This window comes from Myripristis murdjan, chromosome 4 (assembly GCF_902150065.1).
Source record: "Myripristis murdjan chromosome 4, fMyrMur1.1, whole genome shotgun sequence".
In the NCBI taxonomy this organism is placed as follows: Eukaryota; Metazoa; Chordata; class Actinopteri; order Holocentriformes; family Holocentridae; genus Myripristis; species Myripristis murdjan.
The window spans coordinates 6440314-6462747 of NC_043983.1; the positions used below are offsets into that span (position 1 = coordinate 6440314).

The 22434-nt window shown below is 42.1% G+C and overlaps 2 protein-coding genes across 3 annotated transcripts in view; both read left to right on the forward strand.

The window, feature by feature from the left end:
• LOC115358070 (chloride channel CLIC-like protein 1) overlaps positions 1-1073 on the forward strand; it is a 7702-nt gene extending 6629 nt beyond the window's left edge. Inside the window, exon 10 of the mRNA XM_030049871.1 lies at positions 631-1073. Within this exon, the coding sequence (XP_029905731.1) occupies positions 631-738 (108 nt within the window). The 3' untranslated portion in view covers positions 739-1073. The remainder of the gene's footprint in view (positions 1-630) is intronic.
• clcc1 (chloride channel CLIC-like 1) overlaps positions 1-19408 on the forward strand; it is a 26379-nt gene extending 6971 nt beyond the window's left edge. The window contains exons 1-10 of one of the 2 annotated variants that reach the window (XM_030049873.1): positions 7525-7629; positions 7786-8042; positions 9665-9775; positions 9952-10173; positions 10353-10493; positions 10606-10705; positions 13519-13616; positions 13920-14066; positions 15724-15944; positions 18988-19408. In XM_030049873.1, the coding sequence (XP_029905733.1) occupies positions 7806-8042; positions 9665-9775; positions 9952-10173; positions 10353-10493; positions 10606-10705; positions 13519-13616; positions 13920-14066; positions 15724-15944; positions 18988-19027 (1317 nt within the window). In that variant the 5' untranslated portion in view covers positions 7525-7629; positions 7786-7805 and the 3' untranslated portion in view covers positions 19028-19408. Of the gene's footprint in view, positions 1-7524; positions 7630-7755; positions 8043-9664; positions 9776-9951; positions 10174-10352; positions 10494-10605; positions 10706-13518; positions 13617-13919; positions 14067-15723; positions 15945-18987 lie in introns of those variants that run through there. The other variant, XM_030049872.1, reaches the window with a different exon arrangement.
• The last annotated feature ends 3026 nt before the right edge of the window (positions 19409-22434 follow it).

The following is a 22434-nucleotide window of genomic DNA, read 5'->3' on the forward strand; positions in this document are numbered from 1 at the left end:
ACTTAAATATCACAGAATATATCGATGGGAGAAAACATAGAAATAGCGACAGAAGAAGAAGAAAAAGAAGAAGAAGACGAGGAAGACGACTTCTTCGTCTGTTTTTCCGGCAGACCAGACGCCTATACGCGTACTGCTGCCCCCCGCGGCTGAGTGTCGCATTACGTCAGAGAGTGGAATACGCCGAAACACGGGGGCATGCCAAGTAACATGTAAACGGAATATTCCAGTTGCCGCGGCGCAGTTACCTTAACCGGAATATTGACCCGAACCGGAATATGGTGTGCATGTAAACGTACTCAATGAATTGTCATGATGGCAAAACTAGGAAAATGAGTTAATCAGGTCTGCCAGCAATAAAGAGGTTGAGTATCACTGTATGAGGGTAAAACCACCACTTAACAACTCTGCCCCTATCTTTAAGGTAACACAGCTAAATACAGCTGATCATCAAGTTATCAGCCCACAAAGTGCTGCTGCCCCCACATGATGATTCAATGCCACTGGCATCTCTGTAAATACACCTTGCTCTTTAGTAATAAATTGTGTTACCGGCTGCTACAAGGTGTCTTCAGTTTAAATGTGCAGATTGGTTGATTTTTTTTTTCCTGGTGTAAATTCTCTCTGCAGGTGGTAGAAGCCTCAGGGGAGGACAGGATCGCCACTGCCTCGATGGAACATATTGAAAGTATCGGGAGCCCAGTTCAGGAGACGTCGCCCACATCGCTGGCACAATAAAACGCCCGGTCTCCAGTCAAAACAGCACGTGTGGCCTCAACAGGGCTTTGAGAGCCCTGAGGACATTGCTGTAATACTACAGGGAAACATAATTTTTAGCATTGTAATTTGTAAATTACTCCTTGCTTTTGCTTTTTTTCCTATAAGGAAGATATTTTTATGGAATTGAATCACTGCTTTGATATTTGGGTCACTTAATTATGGTGGACTGTCTTCAGTCTTCTGATCCTGTCAGTCTGGTTAAATAAATATAGATAATTGTTAAGTTACAACAGGTACCTAAGAAAGAATGCTAAGTGTACACCATTACAATAAAGTTTTTTTAAAAAAATATATTACTCTCACTTGCCTGATCAGCATCCTATTAAATTGCCATAATCTCTTTACTTACATGCCATTCTTAATTTATGATAACTGGGCAAATGATTGTTCCTCTAGTGTGGAACCAGGCATAATCATTTTCCCAGTGGGTCTTGTTCAACACAATACCTTTTTGTTAACCATGGTTTACACAACCTATCACTGGACTTTGTGCATTCTTTCAAACATCATTTCAAACAACATTGTTTTCATGAACAGTCCACGAGCACACCAAGGGTTTTGAAAGTAACAGGGGTCATACTTTTTTATTCCTCCACCTGTGAGGAAGCCTGTCATTTTTCAGTTGAAGTTGAATACAATAAAATCAGAGGCTCAGAGCTGAATGAGTGGCAGCGTCCTCTCTGGGCTCACTGCTGTGTCCTCCTCCAGGCCACGCCCCTCGCGCAGGCCTCTGTCATGGCTGGTGGTTTTCACAGCTTCATCGACTGCAAGTGGCTGGGAGGAATTATCTAGTTCCAGCTGAAGAGGGAGGAAAGCTTTTTTCATTTTGGAAAATGAAACTTAGTAAAGGGTTTTTTTTTGTACTCTTTCACTGGAACTTCTTCTCTAATTTGAGCTTTTCCAAACTCATCAGTGTTCAGCACCTCAGATGTTTCTGGGTGTATTTGGGCCTCCATCACTGTTAAGATTACGCCCACTGTGGCGTTTGGTCCAGCTCCTCTATCAGGGGATCTGGCATGAGAAAACCTCCTTGATGCAGTGGCAGGAGGTGACCTGATGCTCCATGGAGGAGGGCTGGTCCAGAACAGCCTTGGTGACCCCCACAGACAGTTGACTGAGCTGAAGTGAAGGCATGAGGGAGGAGAGGCCCTGCAGCACTTTGGACACGAGCGACATCACTGCCTCCTGAGGCCCGAGGAGGTTGACAGAAAACCTTTTTACAAGGCAACTCTTGAATATTTAAACTTTGACTTGACTTGATTACTACAGTTTCAGGTTAAGCAGGGCCTTCTTTTTTATTTTTTTGTTTTTGACTTTTTTTTTTTTTTTTTAAACAACAATCATGAAGCACCTAGTAAAAAAGAAAAAAAAATGGGTGAGGAATCGCCAATGAGTCAGTATGCAAAATAGGGCAGAATTTGTACAGAATAAAGATAAAGACAGCAAATCTAATGAGTTATAAAGTTAGGTCTCATCAAATAATGTCAAAAATGGCTTCCACACCTTCAGGGACTATTTTTGTGAATTTCTTGTGCTAAAATGAATCTGTTCAATATTTTTCACGGCAACCAAGCCTGACTTGAAAGCCTGTTTATGGTGGGATGGAAGGGCCCTCGTCCTATGAGAGCAAGCAAGTATTGCCAAATTCCCATCTAGATGAATCCTTGTTTTATATTGTTTGGAAAAGCAATGAAACCAATGAAATGTCACACCAGAAGTTATCTAATATTGGACAGTGCTAGAATACCACATCGAAACACATGATTCAAATACCTTACTAAGTTAGGTTTGGAAATAATGCAATCTATGTAAGACTTTAAATTGAATTAATCTAGCTCTAGACCTAATAGAACAGCAGCTCTAGGGACCAGGCCTCCCTCAGATTAATCACTTATGGGGATCATGAAGGCAGTGAGGAAGCTGGAAATCAAATGTTTGAGACATTTGGCAGTTTACAGATTTTTAAAAAAAATTTGGTTCAAAATCTTTCGGGAGTTTCTGAGTATTATGTTATGACCAAGTCATTTATAGGAGTGCTGTGTCCTGGAGAAGAGCAGCTCTAGGAGAGAGTTCTCTGAAGCTGACATGGATTTGGTTTTCAATCAGAGTGGGAAGACAACAGATCAATCAGCACCAGGGGATCCCCACTGCCAAAAAGTGAGAACCCTCACATTTGCAGCCCAGTAATAATGTCTGAATACAGGAGGACCGAGGTCACCCTGTTTACATTCCTCCGTAAGTGGGATTCAGTGACGTGAGGGGGTTTCTTTGCCCAGACAAATGGTAGCCAAAGATGAAATACCTCCCCTGGCATGACTTATTGAGGTGTGGCTGTAAGTTCAACATGGTTGGAGTTTTCTGCTGCCTTCATGATCGGGGGTACCGTGTTATGGCTGTCCAACTTCACAGTGGGCCTCGTGTTCCCTTTCCTGCAGGTGTGTGTTTGTTTGTGTGTGTGTGTGTGTGTGTGTGAGAGAGAGAGAGAGAGAGAGAGAGAGAGGGATAAAGTGAGAAGTTTTCATTTGCTCTCTGTCATTCTGCGCTCATTGCTATCCCCGCTTTGTAATGCCTTTTGGCTTCAACAGACCTTTTTCACAGCAGGTAAACTGAGGTGTTACTAATAACATTAATTAAGCTTCTGTTCCATTTAATTGTGCCTGAGCCTTTGCAGTGAGCTCTGTTAGACCTAAATGGAACAGAACCTTAATCGATCACTGCTTTGCAAATCACTGCTGTGGAAAAAGGCCTATTTCTTGAAGAAGGTTAGGGTTTTTTCAGTAGTGTTTGCATCAGCTTCTTTAAGTGTCTGATTCATCTGTATTTTTCTCTAATTCACCAAACTGATTTTTGTGTTTGTGCAGGAGGCTCTAAGCACCTATGTGTGATGGCCTCTAGAGGTCATGCTGCCTCCTGGTCCTTCCTGGCCCTGTCTGCCAGAGTTGGAGGAGCTCATTAGGGGGATGACTGGCACCTGGCTGGGTGTGGCAGCATGCATAAATGCTCCGCCAGGTCAGTCAGTCTCTCTCTGCTCTCCATGCTGGACAGACCTCCGTCATCAGGCCCTAGTCATTTGGCCTTTTGAGCCAATGGGCAGTGGGAGAACTTTTGCTTTTGGTTAGTTGGTTGCTTTGGGGTTTCTTTATGTTCTTATACACACACACATTTACTTTCATACACGCAGCCACACACTACAACCATTATCTTTTCTTGAGTTTCATTAATAAATTAATTTCTTAAGAACAATTCCATGTGTGATGTCTCCACCTTTGTCATTTTCCCTGAGCCAGGAACGTGACATATGTCTTCCTGGTGTTTGCGGCGGTGTGCACGCTTGCAGCTGTGTATCTCTGTTTATTCCTCCCCGAAACCAAAAATAAAACCTTTGCGGACATCAGTCAAAGCTTTGCAAAGAAAAAGATTCCTCTGACAACAGCAAGACTGGATGGTCAGTCGCGTCGCAGACTTGAAAAGAAGATAAGAAGTTACGGGTGCCTGTCACATGGTGCATAACTTGTGAATCAAAGACACTGCACTGGCAATCTCAGATGAAGACGACATTTTGTATGCAGATGATTTCTTGGGTCAAAGTTCACACCATTCAGATTACTCATGAAGGTCATGATGTGTGTTACATGTCATCAACTCTCTCCCATCATCCCTGCTGTGTAATAAAGGAAAACTGACATCAAAATCGTTCACTCATTTGGATCAGAGTGCATAAAGGCAACATGATTTCACTGTGAAAAGTGAAATGGAAAGCTGGAGGCTTATTGGAGTTGACCACAAAAATGTTTTTTGGAGTTTCAATGGTGCTTCGAAATAACATTTAAAGTCAAAAAACACTTTGAAAACATGGCAAGCAACAATCATATCTGCTGCGTGAAATACAGCAGCAGGATTTGTGAGCTGTTGTGAGCAGAAAAGAGCGTCCAATGGAAGACAAGCATCATGAAGACTGTCAATCACCTTTATGCTCCTGTGCTGACCATTTGCACTGATCTCTGTACATATTAGACATTCTCACTGTACTCAAATACAGAACAAATATCTTTAAATACATTCATAAAGCAGTTTTTGTACAGTTCCCATTCATTTGTATTTATATACATTTTTAAACTGCAAGTCTAATTTTTGCTATTTTTTCTTTGTTATTTTTACTTCTCTCTCTCTCTCTCTCTGTGTGTGTGTGTGTGTATACAGTGCGTGTGTGTAATTCTAACAGCAGCTCCTCTGCTAATGTACACTTTGTTTTTATTTCACATTTGCTCTGGCCCCTTTGAATATTTATTGAGGAAGTTGTCTGTGTTTCTTTTGTTAATTTGCTCAGCATCAAAGATTGAAAATATAAGGTATCGTTTGAGTTTTAAAATAAACTGGCTTAATGGAGAGAATTTAGTCTCTCTCTCTCTCTCTCTCTCTCCCTCTCTCGGATGTATGGCGGCGGCCTATACCGCCTATGCCAAAAGTGTTCTGTCGATTTCTGCTACTTGTTGAGAAATGCTGCCTTGCGTTTCTGCGCATGCGCAAAGCCTATGCATAGAATAGCGGTAGCATTATTTGATAGGCTGTTACTGTACTATCGAAATATGCTACCCCTGAAATATTGATTATAAATACTAAAATAGTATGTCTAAATATGCTGCCATTCATCCTACAGTGCTAGTGAGGTGATCAGTAGTCTTCTATGAATGCATAGAGTAGCGGTAGCCCTGTTTGTGGTGATTTCTCTATATTCTTCATATAGTTCCATCAGCAGTGCCTGCTCCGCCGCTGAAAACGTCGAGGCTCTCCTTTTCCCCCTCCTTTTGAGACATTTGTATCTTCGTTTCGACAATCGACTGTTCTGGGCTGCTTATGTACCCCGTGAACGCGCACACTTGAGGCTTGTTCAAACCATAGACATAGAAAGAGTGTATGTATGTGAGTCAATATCAGTATAGAGTGCCATTGAGACTTCCCAATGTCACACAAAAAAAGATGAGATTTTCCACTGAACTCCATATCCATTGTATAAAGTAGACCTTAAGCTGTTAGAAATGCATGTTGGTCAAGCTCCTGCACCTTTTATAAATTGACTGCAAGCTTAGAAAGTACAAGCAAATTGCAAAATGTGTCCACCCTGTCATGGGACAATTTCTAAATAGAGTAAATATGTTCTAATCATATATTGATTACAAAATGTACATTTTCAGAAAGGTATTTGGTCCCTCGTTCAGGAATATATTTTAGTTTCTGGAAAACATCTCTCAAAAATACAGAAATTATGGAAAAATATGTTTGTATATGTAAAATCTGTGAAAGTTGTACTTTCTTTTCTGAATAAACTCTATAAATAAAGGTATCTGGTCAAACTTTGAAATAATACTGTTTGGCCCTAATCTCTTCAGAGCAAAATCACACAAAAGGTTTTGATAACTTGTGAAAATAATTATTTATTCACATAAAACATGAACATGATGGGGTGGACAATGACATGACGGGTTGGACAATAGTGAAGTGCCTCATATTTAAAGGAAAAAATGTTATGGTTTTGTCAACAAATGTTTTTTGTCAAAACATGACTTTTTTCACCTACTGTATTTTGAATTATGCACAGGTAGGCTACATTTGGAAATGACACTCAACAACAGCAAAAATCAATAAATAAAACCTTCAACTAGAGGAACAAACAAGATTGATATAAACAAAACAAAAACATGTTGGTCCCTAAATGTAGGGACCAACATGTCTGCATATGTTTTGTCATCCACTTGACTTCTGAAACACTGAAAAACTTATAACACTATTATAAAACTAGACTTGATGACGGGGTGGACAATGACAGGGAGGACGTTTCTGGCTGAAGTTTGCATTTAATGAGCACATGGTGGGCCATTAGCTAGCAACATGTATCAGTTAGGAAGGTGACGGTGTATACTTTAACAAACATATTTTGAATTTCTGAAAAGCATTTATATAGATTCATATTTTGCAATGACAGGGTGGACACATTAAGATTGAATACATTCAGGTTCAATCATAAAATGATGAAAATGTCAAAATATAAATGTTGATATGTACTCTCTCTGCAGGAGCTATTCTTCACTCCATTTGTAAAAGACAAAGCAGTGGTAGTCATGTCACTGATTACAGCAGGGGGTTTCTTTTAGTGGCAGCAACCACCTAATGACGGGGTGGACAGCAAATCCAGGGACACATGCAAAACGTTTATTATTATTATGAAATTAGACCATAAATGATCCAATTGACTCATTTTATTCAAGTACTTGATGAGAGCAACAAGAGCATGTAAAAGGTTTGTACATTGTATATCATTTATCTACTTATTTCACTCAGTGAAGTTAGTAGAGAGGAGTTTGGGACATGGCAAAATCACATGCATCTAATCATAGAACATTTTTTTTAAATATGAAAAACACCCTTTTAAAGATGTATCTCTGTACCAATGTGTGTTTAAATGTTTGGCCATTTATAATAAACCCTCAGAGTTTTGTTATTTTGCATATTTTTCATGAAAAGTGAGTGATTTCTGCCCGGGACACCAAATGGTACCCTATATTGATATTGACTCATGTATGTCTGTGGTTCAAACGTGGCTAGAATTAGCGTTGACCTGACGCGGCTGAATCGCGTTAGTGGAACGGGTTGAGGCTTTAGTAAAAGTTGACGCTAATTAAAGCCAGGCTATATCACGTAAGCGCAGCTTTCTTTAACTGCTTTCATGGAATAGCCCCAGGATGATCACCCCAGACATACTTGTTTGATGTTGTCAGCAGACACAGTGGAAAGTGAAACTCTGTTGGCTGTTAGCTTTACTCTCCGTGGCCTGAACATCGTGAAGTGCCGCAGGTTGTTGAGCCAGCATTGCCACACGTAACTCTGCGCGGCCGTAACTCTGACATTATCCTGGTTAGCGACGTTAGCTACCTTTAGCTCAACTTTGTTTTTGATGCCGTACAGTAAGTCAAGTGAGAAGTGAGCTAGCCGGCTTGCATCGTTTGCTAGGTGGCGGCTGAGCCCGGAAAATGTTGCAGCGCTCCGTCAGGATGCACCTCATTGTCCTGGTATGCAGCATGGCACTGTCTGCACTGGGACAAGCGGAGGACGACTGGATCGACCCATACGACTTGCTCAACTACGATGCAGCCACCAAAGCAATGAAAAAACCCAACGTGCCACCGACAAGAAGACAGTATAGTGAGGACTCCGACCCAGCTGAGCTGACAGCGTGTCACCAACAAGTAACTGTGTTACAGAGAGAGGTTAGTGATAAGAGGCTCTGTGTATTGTTATATTGTCGGGGTATTGTGTATTGTCGGGGTATTGTTATAAAATTATTATAACAATTATAAAAATATAATACAATTATATTATAATTATATAATAATTTTCTCATAAATTGAAACAGACAAGGACAGTAGCAAAACACATTGAGTACAAGGTCTTATCTTTTACAACTGATGTAGTAATGTAAGTTAACCCTAAACATTAAACAGTCATTTAGTAGTGACCCTGGGAGGAAGGAAAGAGAGAAAAAAAAAGGGACTAACATGTTGTCTACACAAGCATACAGACATAACATAACATGCATTCGACAAGGACAAGGAAATAATATAGCAATTCTTTAAATGGGGAATTTCCAGCCGGTCTTCTTTGCACCATCGTTGTATTACATTTATAGCAGCACAAAACGGACAAACTGCAAGTAACATGGGTTCACTCTATTGTCCACTCCATGGGTTTCCGCATTTTAAGCTCTCCACCCCGGACCCCCAACACAAGAAAGGCTTGGGGGCAACCACACCCAAGCGTACAATTAAAGAAGAAGAAAAAAAGGGGGATAGCTTTATTCTTTCCTTAACAGACATAGGAAAGGCTTCCATGTTCGAAGAAAGGCCTCTTGAGATTTTCCTTTGCTAGAACGAATCTGCTCCATTTTAGCAATGGAAAGCATCTCATTAAGCCATCTGTTAAAACATGGGGGCAGAGGGGACTTCCAATTCAATAAGATTAACTTTTTTGCTGCAACCATACCTGCTTTAAGAATTTGCCTCTGATGGGAGGGGATGGCTGCTAAGTTATCAGAGCATCCAAATGCGGCCAACATACAGTGTGGGGGGATATTCCTTTCCAGCTGTTTGGAAAACCAATTAAATATATCACTCCAAAAACTCTCCAGCTTTGGGCAATGCCAGAAAAGGTGAGAGAGTGAACCTTCAGCCGTACAGCATCTGTTGCACATAGGAGATACTGATGGATACATCTTATGCAGTTTGACTTTAGAATAATGTAATCTGTGTGTAATCTGTGTCCTATTATAAAATGGCTATCTTTGTAAAAATATAAACCCGTCGCAGTAGCATGGTATAATGTTACACCCCAAATTCCCCTGCTATCTAGCCGGCTAGATCTGCAAAAATGGATACATGAAAAAGAAAAAACCCGAAAAGCAGCCGGTTCAACATGTGTAATAATAATAATACTAGTAATAATAGGCGCAACAGCTACCGCCGACGGCGTACGACGGCCGAAATCGTGTATGTGTCAGGGTCATAATAGCCAAGCAGATCAAACATAGCCCAAATATAAAAATACAGAAAATACAGATTCCTCTACCTGTTCCAGGTAGAAGAGTGGCGCAACTTGGTGGGCCTTTTCCTGGTAATTTCTCTGCGTCAGAAATACAAGTTGTTGTGGCGTGTGAACGGGTTGAAATGCGTGTGTCTCACGCCCAATGCGCGAGACTTTAGAGCTTTGTAGCATATTGTCATGATATTATGTAATGCTGATACATTACCCAGCATTAACGTCTACCATGCACAACAAAAAGGCACTTATCTGTTATGGGATCAAAAGATATTTGAAAAAATGTGCTCTCATGCAGATTGAAGATCAGAAGAAGAAGCTCACAGTGCTATCACAGCAGCCCACATGCAATCCTGTGTTCAGGCGATTCCTCACCAGGCTCCTGAAGGAGATAGAACGAGTTGGTCAGGTAGGTTTTCATTTATTTCATTTGGGGTGTGCATTAGTATGTATGTGATGGTGGTGTTGGTTATATGTAGGGGAACACTGTTTAGTGAGTAGTATCACAGTGAAAACTTTTTCAACAAAAACATGGTAGAGATATTGCACCTGTCACTTTGGTCATCTGCCCCCTTTTCTCCACAGCCCACAGACCACAAGGACGTCCACTATGATGCTAAAGTGAGGCTGTCCAAACAAGCCGTGATGGAGATCCGAAAGCTTCTGGAAGGTGAAGACAGCTGGAGAACGGGGGCGTTGGATGACGCTGTGAGCCAGATCCTGGTGGATTTCAAACCACATGACTACGAGGCCTGGAGGTGGCATTTTGAGGACATTGTTGGTGTGGAGGTTGACACGGTCCTGAAGGTGAGCTCGCTCTCTAGTGCTGTATAGTGTCCGGACCCACACCACTGCACACTGGGTTATTTTAATGCTGTTCATTTTTTTATGCCGCACGGCGATGTTTATTTCCCATCCCGGAGAAGTCCAAAATCAGTTTTCTACTTTGTGAAGTCAAAGTTGTGTTCTCTTCTATTTGTTTCCAGGTGTGTTTGTGTGTTTTGGTCGTAGTGGCCATCATCTGCACTCAGCTGTGGTCAGTGGTCTCCTGGTTTGTCCAGTTCAAGAGAATGTTTGCCATCTCCTTCTTCGTCAGTGTCGTTTGGAACTGGTTTTATCTGTACAAGGTAAAAATATTTCTTTGGCTTGCTTGACCTTCACTCAGTGCTTTTTCTTTCTTTTTCTTTTTCTTTTTTTTTTAAGCCAAAAAAATGTACCTTGCGAATGTCTTTCTGTCAGATTGCCTTTGCTGAGCATCAAGACAACATAGTGAAGATGGACAGCATCTATCAGAAATGCATTGGCATGAGGAGGATTGACTGGACCGATAGCTTGAAGGGTAAGCTACTCTTAAAGGTGCACCACAAATTACACATAGTAATGATTGTGATAATAATGGTCATGCCTGTGTTTGAACCCATCTGAATGAATTGCATTATAGATGCTTAGCTGCATATTGACATTTAAGGGTCCATGTATGATTCGTTCAATTGATATTCAATTGATAATCAAAAAACAGTAAAATGAAAAAATGACTTGATATTCCATAGTTTGTTTTTCAATGTCACACAAAAAACAAATAACGAGTCGTTTTTTGAACCTTTGATGTTATGCTCAGGTCAAAAAAAGAACATTTAAAAAACGGTCTCAGGGCCAAATTTGATTTTGATATTCAGTCTTTCTGATTTGTGTGGCCCGGAAATGATTAGGCGTATGGACTTCTTCGTTTGTTGTGATTACCAGTAGGCTACGTTCAGGCGCTTACAATGGCCTCATTGGAGTCGCATGCTGACTTTATCAAGTAATTATTTAAAACAGGCAAGACTCATGCGGATATTTCCACCACACTGCAGCAGATGGGAGTCGAGAGATGCTCAGAAATGGGTGTTAGAAGATTTTGTGCAGTGGCGGTTCTGCCTATGTTGCCACCCTAGGCGAAATTACTGGCTTGCGCCCTTCCATGTTACTATTCCCACCTCCCCCCAACCTCCCACCCCCCGACTGATGCCACGGCACCAGTCGACCGCGGCATCAGGCGAGCCGGCCAAGGCACCGGTCGCTCATCTGTCAGATCCGGCAGACCTGACCGGGTGGTCTGCCGACCTACCCGCCGCAGTACCAGTCGGTACCGCGGCCGGCCCGCCTGATGCCAGCCGGTGGCTTGCCCATAGCAAAAACCTTCCCTGATTTTGTGCAAGTCACAACCTGAAACGTAAACGACTCGTTACAGTGTTACGGATTAATTGGTTTCGATGTTATCTGGTGGCCTTTGTTTGTTTTCAGCGTGTTGGTGGTTCATGCGGTTCAGTGAAACAGTGGGATCAGAAATGTACTCCATATTTTGCTTAATTTTCTTCAGAATAAAAAATTGTCCACCCGGGGTTCGATACCGGGTGGGAAATGTAAAGGAAAGATTGTAACGCCTTTACTTGGACCACCAGGCTATCGTACCTGCTGTGACACTAATTCAACCACATTCAACAACTTACCCTTCATGATAAAGTTTGATGCTCTCCTTTTTATAGTGTGGCGGTGGATGCAGTTGTTGTATCCACTGGGGAATCGATTCTTTGGTAGGCTAAACTGCACGGCCAGCTGTATGCATGTTGCTATGTGTCAAATTCATTGTAGTCGCTATAGTTGCTATGTGTGTGTGGCTGTTATCATCGCTGTAACAGCGGTCACAAGTTAATCTGGCAAAGGTATTCAGAGCCTGGAAGAAGCCGTGTGATTATTGCCTGACATTTACGTGGTTGGACTAATCCCGTAGCAGGTACGCTAGCCTGGTGGTCCAAGTAAAGGACTTACAATCTTTCCTTTACGTTTCCCACCCGGTATCGATCCCCTGGTGAACAATTTTTTATTTTGAAGAAAATTAAGCAAAATATGGAGTAGATTTCTGATCCCACTGTTTCACTGAACCACATGAACCACCAACACGCTGAAAACAAACAAAGGTCACCAGATAACATGGAAACCAGTTAATCCGTAACACCATAACGAGACGTTTACGTTTCAGGTTGTGTCTTGCACAAAATCAGGGAAGGTTTTTGCTATGGGCAAGCCCCCGGCTGGCATCAGACGGGCCGGCCGCGGGTAGGTCGGCAGACCACCCGGTCAGGTCTGCCGGACCTTACAGGTTGTTAGCTCCCGATTCTTTTGTTGAAAGCCCAAGTACAGACCAGAGTCAGTCTTCAATTTTCTGATGCAATATTTATTATGGTCACATATAAAGCAAAGCAGCACTGGTCTCAGTGTGACAGAGCTCCCGCAGGATCTCAGTCAGAAAGCGCCCCGATATCAGGAAATGATACACATTTATGTTCTTGGGCTTGGGCCTGCCCCGTACATAGTTTGGACTTAAACGCAACCGAGAATAATTTGCCAGTTACCCGGACATGGACAGGCCAACCACTGTCCATGCCTTGTCTCTAGAATGTGTGATGCTATGTGTGTGAATGTTGACTGGGCGTGTATCTAATGCAACAGACCTAAATAACAAGATAGAGAAAGTACATCTGGCTCCTGCTGTGTCTGTCCTCTGCTTAGCAGCCAAGCTGTCCTGAACTATGTAATACATTGGATAATGCAAGAAACATTGAACTATATGGCCAGTTGTAACAAGGTGAGCAACTGGTGCCTTGGCCGGCTCGCCTGATGCCGCGGTCGACTGGTGCGAAGAAGTCCATACGCCTAATAATTTCCGGGCCACACAAATCAGAAAGATTGAATATCAAAATCAAATTCGGCCCTGAGACCGTTTTTTAAATGTTCTTTTTTTGACCTGAGCATAACATCAAAGGTTCGAAAAACGACTCGTTATTTGTTTTTTGTGTGACATTGAAAAACAAACTATGGAATATCAAGTCATTTTTTCATTTTACTGTTTTTTGATTATCAATTGAATATCAATTGAACGAATCATACACGGACCTTTAAGGACCTGCTGTTTGGAATTTGGAAATATTATTATTTTTTAATATAATGCATAACATAAAGCAAATTAAAAAAAAAAAAAAAGGAAAGCAGGAAGGAAAAAACGTATTTTAGACATAATGAAACTGAAATCACTCAAGTATGCAACTGTAGATGCCTCCCATAAACCACATTTGGTTTGTATTTGAGTAATTTTGCTTAAACCTGGCACTGCAGAGTGGTTCAGAAGCACCTGGACTCTACAGGATGACCCCTGTAAGAGATACTATGAAGTCCTGATGGTCAACCCCATCCTGCTGGTACCTCCAACCAAGGTAAGTCAGTGTGATGGTGCCCACCTGTTTGAGTGCCTGGACAATAACACCCAGCATTTGCTATTGTCAATATTCTAAGTATCAAAGCATCAAATTGTCAGAATGTTGTGTTTGTATAATACATAGTGTTTGTGAGCATGTTTTGAGGAAATACTGAACAATGTACACTTTATAATGCCGTTCTCCAATTCAACATACACGGTCCTCCATAAGCATGAGCACAGATCTTAAAAGCAGATTTGAAGTGTTGGAGCTGATATCTATAGGGAAATGGTGTAAGACAACGGTTTTCTCTCCGTTCAGGCCATATTAGTCACAATCACAGCCTTCATCACGGAACCGATGAAGTATTTTGGACAGGGGATCAGCGAGTTCCTCCGAGCCCTCCTCAAAGACCTGCCAATCACCCTGCAGATCCCTGTTTTTCTCACGATTGTGCTCTCCATTGTGGTAGGTCACCATTCACAAAACACACAAATATCTTCAGTCAGAAGAGACAGCCATCAGTTAGTGAGTGTTTGACAGTGTATTTGTGTCAGTGAAGCCAATAGAATACATTGATACCATGGAGCACATGGACAAAAATCTGCTGTTTATTGATGCTTTGAAGTCACATATTTGAGGCTGCTTATTTGAGCCTGAATACATCATAGAGGAACTCTGCATATGGAAGGGGAGGAGGCCACAGTAGCACCTGTGTCTGTCACGGGGCTGGAAGGTGGAGGACCCAAAAGCAGGAGCCACAGGCAGAAAAATGCTCAGTGAAAAAATAAAATTTAATAAAGAAACTAAGGTAGGCACAGAACAGAACAGAACAAAACAGTACAATGAACCGACCAAGAACAGAACTCAAACAGGACTTAAATAGACAAGAACTAATCATCAAACAAGACACACCTGGGGAAGGGGCTGGAGCACAAGACAGGAGAACACAGAGGATAGGCTGAGGGAAACACTGGGAGGGATCAGAACAATCAGGGATGATTAACAGACACAGGACAGGTGTGGCACAGGGAGGAGCAAACAAGACACAGCTGAAATCACTGAAAGGAACTAGGCAAAAGAAACTCAGGAAACAGATACAAACAAAACCATGACAGAAACACATGAAACAGAACCAAACAAAACACAAGCAACACAAAACCATGACAGTGTCCAAGAGAGAGGCCTCACTTCCCTATGAAGACTACAGGCAGCGCGGTGACTGGTCGTGTAACTGCATGCTTGTTGACATTCTGTGAGCGTCTCAGAAGAACCTTCAACCTTCAACCTTTATTTGTGTCCCCAAGGGGGGGGCAATTAGTTTTGAAGGAGGCGTGCAGTGCATGCTGGGTAGTATTTTTATTACAGACAACTACAGCCGATTTTTGTTTTTTTCTATGTTTACATTGCACAAAGTTATAGAAATCTCTGCACATTTGCACTGTGGAAACTTTTCACACAATACAGGCTATTGCAGTATTGACGTTAGTGCAGGGGTGTCCAATCATGTGCCGTGGAGGCCAACCAAGACCTCCACCAGGTGTTTTCACTGAAGTCACTTGGTTGGAATGAAAACCTGCACCCTCTTGGCCCTCCATGGCACATGATTGGACACCCCTGTGTTAGTGCATTAGTACAACAGTACATTTTCTTTAAATATAAAATGTGCTTGTTTTTTTTTTTTGTTTTTTTTTTTAAAGTATTATATTGCTTTAACTCAGTTTAATTTAGCCCCATTGCATGAACTTGGAACAATGGAATTTCCATGTTAACAATGTGGATTTGCGCCTTTGATAAGGCGTAATAAATCAATGACTTTACTACTTAGTATTATTTGTTAAGGCATTATGTAATGATGCTGCTACCATGCAATGTGTCATTAGAAACAACCTAACAGATGGAGACCTACAGGGCTGTATATCCCCAGTAGGACTGGTCAACAACTTCTCCAGTACCAAGTGTCAGGACAGGGCTTCTTGTGGTTGCATTGCGTCTTCGTATTTACTTAAGATGTGCACAGACTTTCTATCTATATGCACATTTCTCATGTAAATTGTACAGATGGCCACTGCCAGGCTCCTCAGCCAGGCTGTCAGTGTTGGTGAAATAATTTTTTCTTCCACAGGTGTGTATGTATGTAGGTGTGCAGGCAGTTTTCCAGCATGGCATCACTGCACCATTACGCCGTCGTCGAAGGGACCCCCCTCCTCCACCACTGGAGCAGCGCCAGCCTCAGCCTCTCCGCCTGAGGAACAAAGACCACAAGCACTTGGCAGGCAGAGACGTACACATCCCGAGAGCCCGAGCCAACCAGGGCAGACCAGACAGGCCTCATGTCCGTCAAAGGTGGGCTAACGGTGTGAGGGAGGAGCATGCCAGGGTGAATGTGGAGACCCTGTGACTAACCCTAACCCATCAAATGATGGGTCTTTGAAAAATGACAATGAAGGCACTTTTCTGTTGTTTTTTTAAATGCTTCAGCAGTGTACATACGTTAAAGGGACAGTTAAAGTGATTCAGATGCTGCATAAATTGGTAAATAACTATTGTGGATGTTATGTTTCTGGCATAATTCTTTACACTAGCTATTCTCCAGTCCTTTTACCATTTTGTGTTGTTGCCACCATAGGTTCACAGGTACTCGTCCTTATGCATGTGTTATAGCTCTCTAAATATCTCTCAAGAAGGCATGTTTTTTGGGGGGTCACCACATCATTCATCTTAGCTTTTTTTTTTTTTTTTTAACTAAAGTAAATTACATGAATTGTCAGTGCAGAGGTTCTTATCAGGTATACCATGGCATACCTGTGTAAACTCTGGCAAGCCTTGGGATTATATTTCCTTTACATCCACATCCTTTACATTTCCTTTACAGCATTTTATGTTTTTCCACTTGCTCTTAAATGAATGTCATCATGGGTATCAAAGGATATTTTAAACCTGGGCCTTGTATTCTCTGTTTTGCCGTCATGATGATTGTGTCAGTATTACATCACTTCAATTTATTATCAACCCTTGCCTAAAATGTGTATATATTGTGGCACTTAGCACGAGAAAGACCCTCAATTACTCTGCTGCAATCACTGCATGTCCAATGTTCTGTAAAAATACTAAGTTGAGAAAATGAATTCTCTTTGACCTTTAAAGTTGTAATTACAGGTCGGGCTGGGCAGTAAATCAGTTAATTTGGATTTGTGTTTTAAATAAATGCAGAAGCTGAATCATAAAATTAGAAAATTTGACTACATGTATTATAACGTTAGAAAAGCAGCTGAGCGCTGTCAAACAAGCCAAAAAATGAACTCATCTACACAGAGCGTGCATGTCCAGAAATGTATGTGCGAATCACCAGTTATTTAATCATCCCTGCCAAGATTCCCATCAGCTGGCATTTCTAGTTAGTGAAAAAGAGAAAAATGTAGAGTAAAATTGTAAACCGTTTGGGGGAAAAAATTGTGGCCATATTGTCCAGCTCTAATCACAAGAAGGTTTTTTAGGAAGCAGGCGGGCACAAGCAGGAGACAAGTCAAGCAACATCAAGAAGAAGAATCAGAAAGGCTGTTATTACTGGCATGTCTCGACAGTTCTTAAGTGAAGCTGAAACCACATCAAGCTCCACAAATAAATTCTGAACACAATGAATTGTCATGAGGCAAAACTAGGAAAATATGAGTTAATCAGGTCTGCCAGCAGTAAACAAGTTCAGTATCACTGTATGAGGGTAAAACCACCACTTAACAATTCTGCCCCTGTCTTTAAGGTAACACAACTAAATACAGCTGATCATCAAGTTATCAGCCCACAAAGTGCTGCTGCCCCCACATGATGATTCAATGGCACTGGCATCTCTGTAAATACACCTTGCTCATTAGTAATAAATTGTGTTACCGGCTGCTACAGGGTGTCTTAAGTTTAAGGGCTCTAGTTTCGCAGACCAGGCGAGGCAGGGGCGCAGCGCACCTGCGCTTTGCCAACTGGGTGTTACCAGGTGGATTTTGCAAGTTTGGCATGCCATGCGCTGTGACGCAAGTACTTCACCGTCCCTCCTACCGGCGGAAGGGAGGAGAGAAGGCATGGAGGGGGTTTGACACAGCCGATTGACTTTAAACCAATCAAATGAGCCCCTGCCCTCGCCTTTAAAATGCGCTGCGCGAAGGCGTAATGAAAGTTTACACAATTGACATGGAGGAAGAGAGCAGCCGCAACACACACTCAGGACAATGAAGCCAGTCTTGGCTGCTGGAATGTTGCTGGAGCTGCCTGCCATCCATCCATCCATCCATCCATCCATCCATCCATCCATCCATCCATGCATCTATCCTCACACACTAGAGATTCAAACAAAATCCGGTTCCTGAAAGCTTTTACATTCGCTGTTCTAAACGCCCTGGCAAGGAACTGATGCCTTTTACATTTTCGATTTGTGTGGAATATTTATATATATGGAAGAAGAAGACATCACCGTACTGGACACATTGTTTGACTGACAGGTGATCAGGTTGGGTTTTCGTTACGCATGCCAAACGGTGCCAGTCTCCTTTGATCTGACATCAGATGTGACGGGACAGTCGATATGGAGATAAATGTATGTGCTGATTGAGATAGTAGCATTGAATAGTGTTTTTTGTTGGTATTTATTGCATTGTTAATGTGCCTGACATTCTGGACACCTGCCTGTGAGGTTTTGGTGACGTGTGCGCACTGCGCACCGGTCAGCCAAACTTCCACTACACCGGGTGCGCTCAGCCTGCTCTGAAAGTAGACCTGAGGCCTGTATCATGAAGCGGGATTAAGGCGTTAGCGAGATAACTTCAGGTATCACAAAGCTGGTTCACCTCTCATCGGGATAGGAAACCTATCCTGAACCTGTCCTGAAAGCTAGCCTGAGTCCTGTATCACGAAGCAAGCTCGGTTTTAGTAAATTTAGTTTTTCCTCCTCATGCTTTTCCAGTATAATACGCTGCTCCTCCGCCGTGAAACATGCTGTGCGTTTTTCCTTGTTGCTCGTGTTTGTGATTGGTCTGCTGCCTCGGAACCCGCCCCTTATACGTGCGTGTTAATGGCTCTTGATGAGGCAAGCCTGGATTGAGTGAGGAAGATGATAACCAGTGTCATGATACCGCTTATCCCTGATCACCATGATCTCGATTAGTGTAGCAGCCAGATAGCTTTGAGAAATCCAGGGAGAACTGAGCTTGCTTCGTGATACAGGCCTCTGGTTTCAGATGGTGAGCTTTGAGCAGGGGCACCGTATATGGAGGAAAACCTCGGGTTGCGCTGCTCGAAACTAGCTCTGCGTGGGGTTCGCCTCCCTGCGCCGGGAAACTAGAGCCTTAAATGTGCAGATTGGTTGATTTTTTTTTTTTCCTGGTGTAAATTCTCTCTGCAGGTGGCAGAAGGATCACCACTGCCTCGATGGAACAGATTGAAAGTATCGGGAGCCCAGTTCAGAAGACTTCGCCCACATCACTGGCACATTAAAACGCCCGGTCTCCGGTCAAAACAGCACGTGTGGCCTCAGCAGGGCTTTGAGAGCCCTGAGGACATTGCCGTAACACTACAGGGAAACATAATTTTTATCATTGTAATTTGTAAATTCTTCCTTGCTTTTGTTTTTTTTCCTATAAGGAAGATATTTTTATGGAATTGAATCACTGCTTTGATATTTGAGTCACTTAATTATGGTGGACTGTTTAAGTCTTCTGATCTTGTCAGTCTGGTTAAATAAATATAGATAATTGTTAAGTTACAACAGGTACCTAAGAAAGAATGCTAAGTGTACACCATTATAATAAAGTTTTTTTAAAAAATATATTACTCTCACTTGACTGATCAGCATCCTATTAAATTGCCATAACCTCTTTACTTACATGGCACTCTTAATTTATGATAACTGGGCAAATGATTGTTCCTCTAGTGTGTAACCAGGTATAATCATTTTCCCAGTGGGTCTTGTACAGCACAATACCTTTTTGTTAACCATGGTTTACACAACCTATCACTGGACTTTGTGCATTCTTTTAAACTGGGAGGGCAATTTCAAAATGTCCAAACACTGTTTTCATGAACAGTCCACGAGCACACCAAGGGTCACTGAAAGGGTTTTGAAAGTAACAGGGGTCATACTTTTTTATTCCTCCACCTGTGAGGAAGCCTGTCATTTTTCAGCTGAAGTTGAATACAATAAAATCAGAGGCTCAGAGCTGAATGAGTGGCAGGGTCCTCTCTGGGCTCACTGCTGTGCCCTCCTCCAGGCCACGCCCCTCGCGCAGGCCTCTGTCATGGCTGGTGGTTTTCACAGCTTCATCGACTGCAAGTGGCTGGGAGGAATTATCTAGTTCCAGCTGAAGAGGGAGGAAAGCTATTTTCATTTTGGAAAATTAAACTTAGTAAAGGGTTTTTCTGTACTATTTCACTGCAACTTCTTCTCTAATATGAGCTTTTCCCAACTCATCAGTGTTCAGCACCTCAGATGTTTCTGGGTGTATTTGGGCCTCCATCACTGTTAAGATTCCCCCACTGTGATGTCTGGTCCAGCTCCTCTATCAGGGGATCTGGCATGAGAAAACCTCCTTGATGCAGTGGCAGGAGGTGACCTGATGCTCCATGGAGGAGGGCTGGTCCAGAACAGCCTTGGTGACCCCCACAGACAGTTGACTGAGCTGAAGTGAAGGCATGAGGGAGGAGAGGCCCTGCAGCACTTTGGACACGAGCGACATCACCGCCTCCTGAGGCCCGAGGAGGTTGACAGAAAACCTTTTTACAAGGCAACTCTTGAATATTTAAACTTTGACTTGACTTGATTACTACAGTTTCAGGTTAAGCAGGGCCTTCTTTTTTATTATTTTGTTTTTGACTTTTTTTTTTAACAACAATCATGAAGCACCTAGTAAAACAGAAAAAAAAGTGGGGAATCACCAGTGAGTCAGTATGCAAAATAGGGCAGAATTTGCACAGAATAAAGATAAAGACAGCAAATCTTTATAAAGTTAGGTCATCACATAATGTCAAAAATGGCTTCCACACCTTCAGGGACTATTTTTGTGAATTTCTTGTGCTAAATGGAAGGGCCCTCATCCTGTCAGAGCAAGCAAGTATTGCCAAATTCCCATCTAGATGAATGCTTGTTTTATGTTGTTTGGAAAAGCAATGAAACCAATGAAATGTCACACCAGAAGTTATCTAATACTGGACAGTGCTAGAATACCACATCTATACACATGATTTAAATACCTTACTAAGTTAGGTTTGAAAATAATGCAATCTATGTAAGACTTTAAATTGAATCAATCTAGCTCTAGACCTAATAGAACAGCAGCTCTAGGGACCAGGCCTCCCTCAGATCAATCACTTATGGGGATCATGAAGGCAGTGAGGAAGCTGGAAATCAAATGTTTGAGACATTTGGCAGTTTACAGATTTTTTTTTTTTTTTTTTTTTTAAATTGGTTCAAAATCTTTCGGGAGTTTCTGAGTATGATGTTATGACCAAGTCATTTATAGGAGTGCTGTGTCCTGGAGAAGAGCAGCTCTAGGAGAGAGGTCTCTGAAGCTGCCATGGATTTGGTTTTCAATCAGAGTGGGAAGACAACAGATCAGTCATCACCAGGGGATCCCCACTGCCAAAAAGTGAGAACCCTCACATTTGCAGCCCAGTAATAATGTCTGAATACAGGAGGACCGAGGTCACCCCGTTTACATTCCTCCGTAAGTGGGATTCAGTGATGTGAGGGGGTTTCTTTGCCCAGACAAATGAGAGGATAGTTCAATCCAGTTGTTTAAAGAAAGATGGTAAATAACAAAGAAAGTTTTTAAAAAGGTACATTCACCTCGGACATGCAACAATTTTTCTAACATTGATGCAGCCAATTATTGAAAGGGGAAGCATCCTCCAGTTCCTGTTACCAGCTTTGAGTTTGTCTATCATGTCTAAAAAAATTTACTTTCAGTAAAAGTTTGGGATTTCCAAGGTTTGGTAAAGGGAGTGGTCACTCAAGCACCTTCTTCACTGTAATTCACCGCAACATTTCAGCCAGCGGCGCAAATTTCCCTTAGACATTTGGGGGGACACATTTAGCAGGGGGTCAGGGGGTCAAGAGGGGTGCCAAAGTAATATATATTATAATTTATAAATATTGGGGGGACTTGTCCCCCCCAACCCATCTAAATTTGCACCCATGGTTTCAGCCAATGTGGAAGGCTAACATAGGCTTTTCTGAGTCATGGTTTGATCTCTTTATTTTTCATTAGCCTGAAATGGGGGTGACATAATGTGGCATCACAAGTGGTTTGTTATCCGACTGTTAGCCATAATCTGACAATTTTGTGATTGCAAATTGCTGCAGCCAAAGATGAAATACCTCCCCTGGCATGACTTATTGAGGTGTGGCTGCAAGTTCAACATGGTTGGAGTTTTCAGTCCACAGAAAGCAGTGCAATGTTTGTTTTTTTTCCCTTTTAATTAATTTAGTTTAGTTTAGTTTAGTTTTAGTCTAATGCAGAAAATATTTGGATATTTAATTCATTTTTCAGAAAACTGTATGTAATCAGCTGCACCAGATCTGAGATTCCAGAGTTGGTAGCAAAGTTGTGCGCCTGCTGGCACAACACAACATGTGCTGTGTCTGAAGTTTGGGAGATTTGTCTGCGGTGATCACCACCTAGTGGTTTTGAAATACAGTAGCTTCTGCAATTAAAAATTGAAAACTGATTGCACAAGTTGACCACACGTTACAGTTGCACCAGCTCTGTTCCTCCCAGAGCCTGACATGTGTAGGGTTAACCGTACCAGGACAGCTCAGATGGTGGGGGGTCAGTGTGCTGGTCACACAAAATTT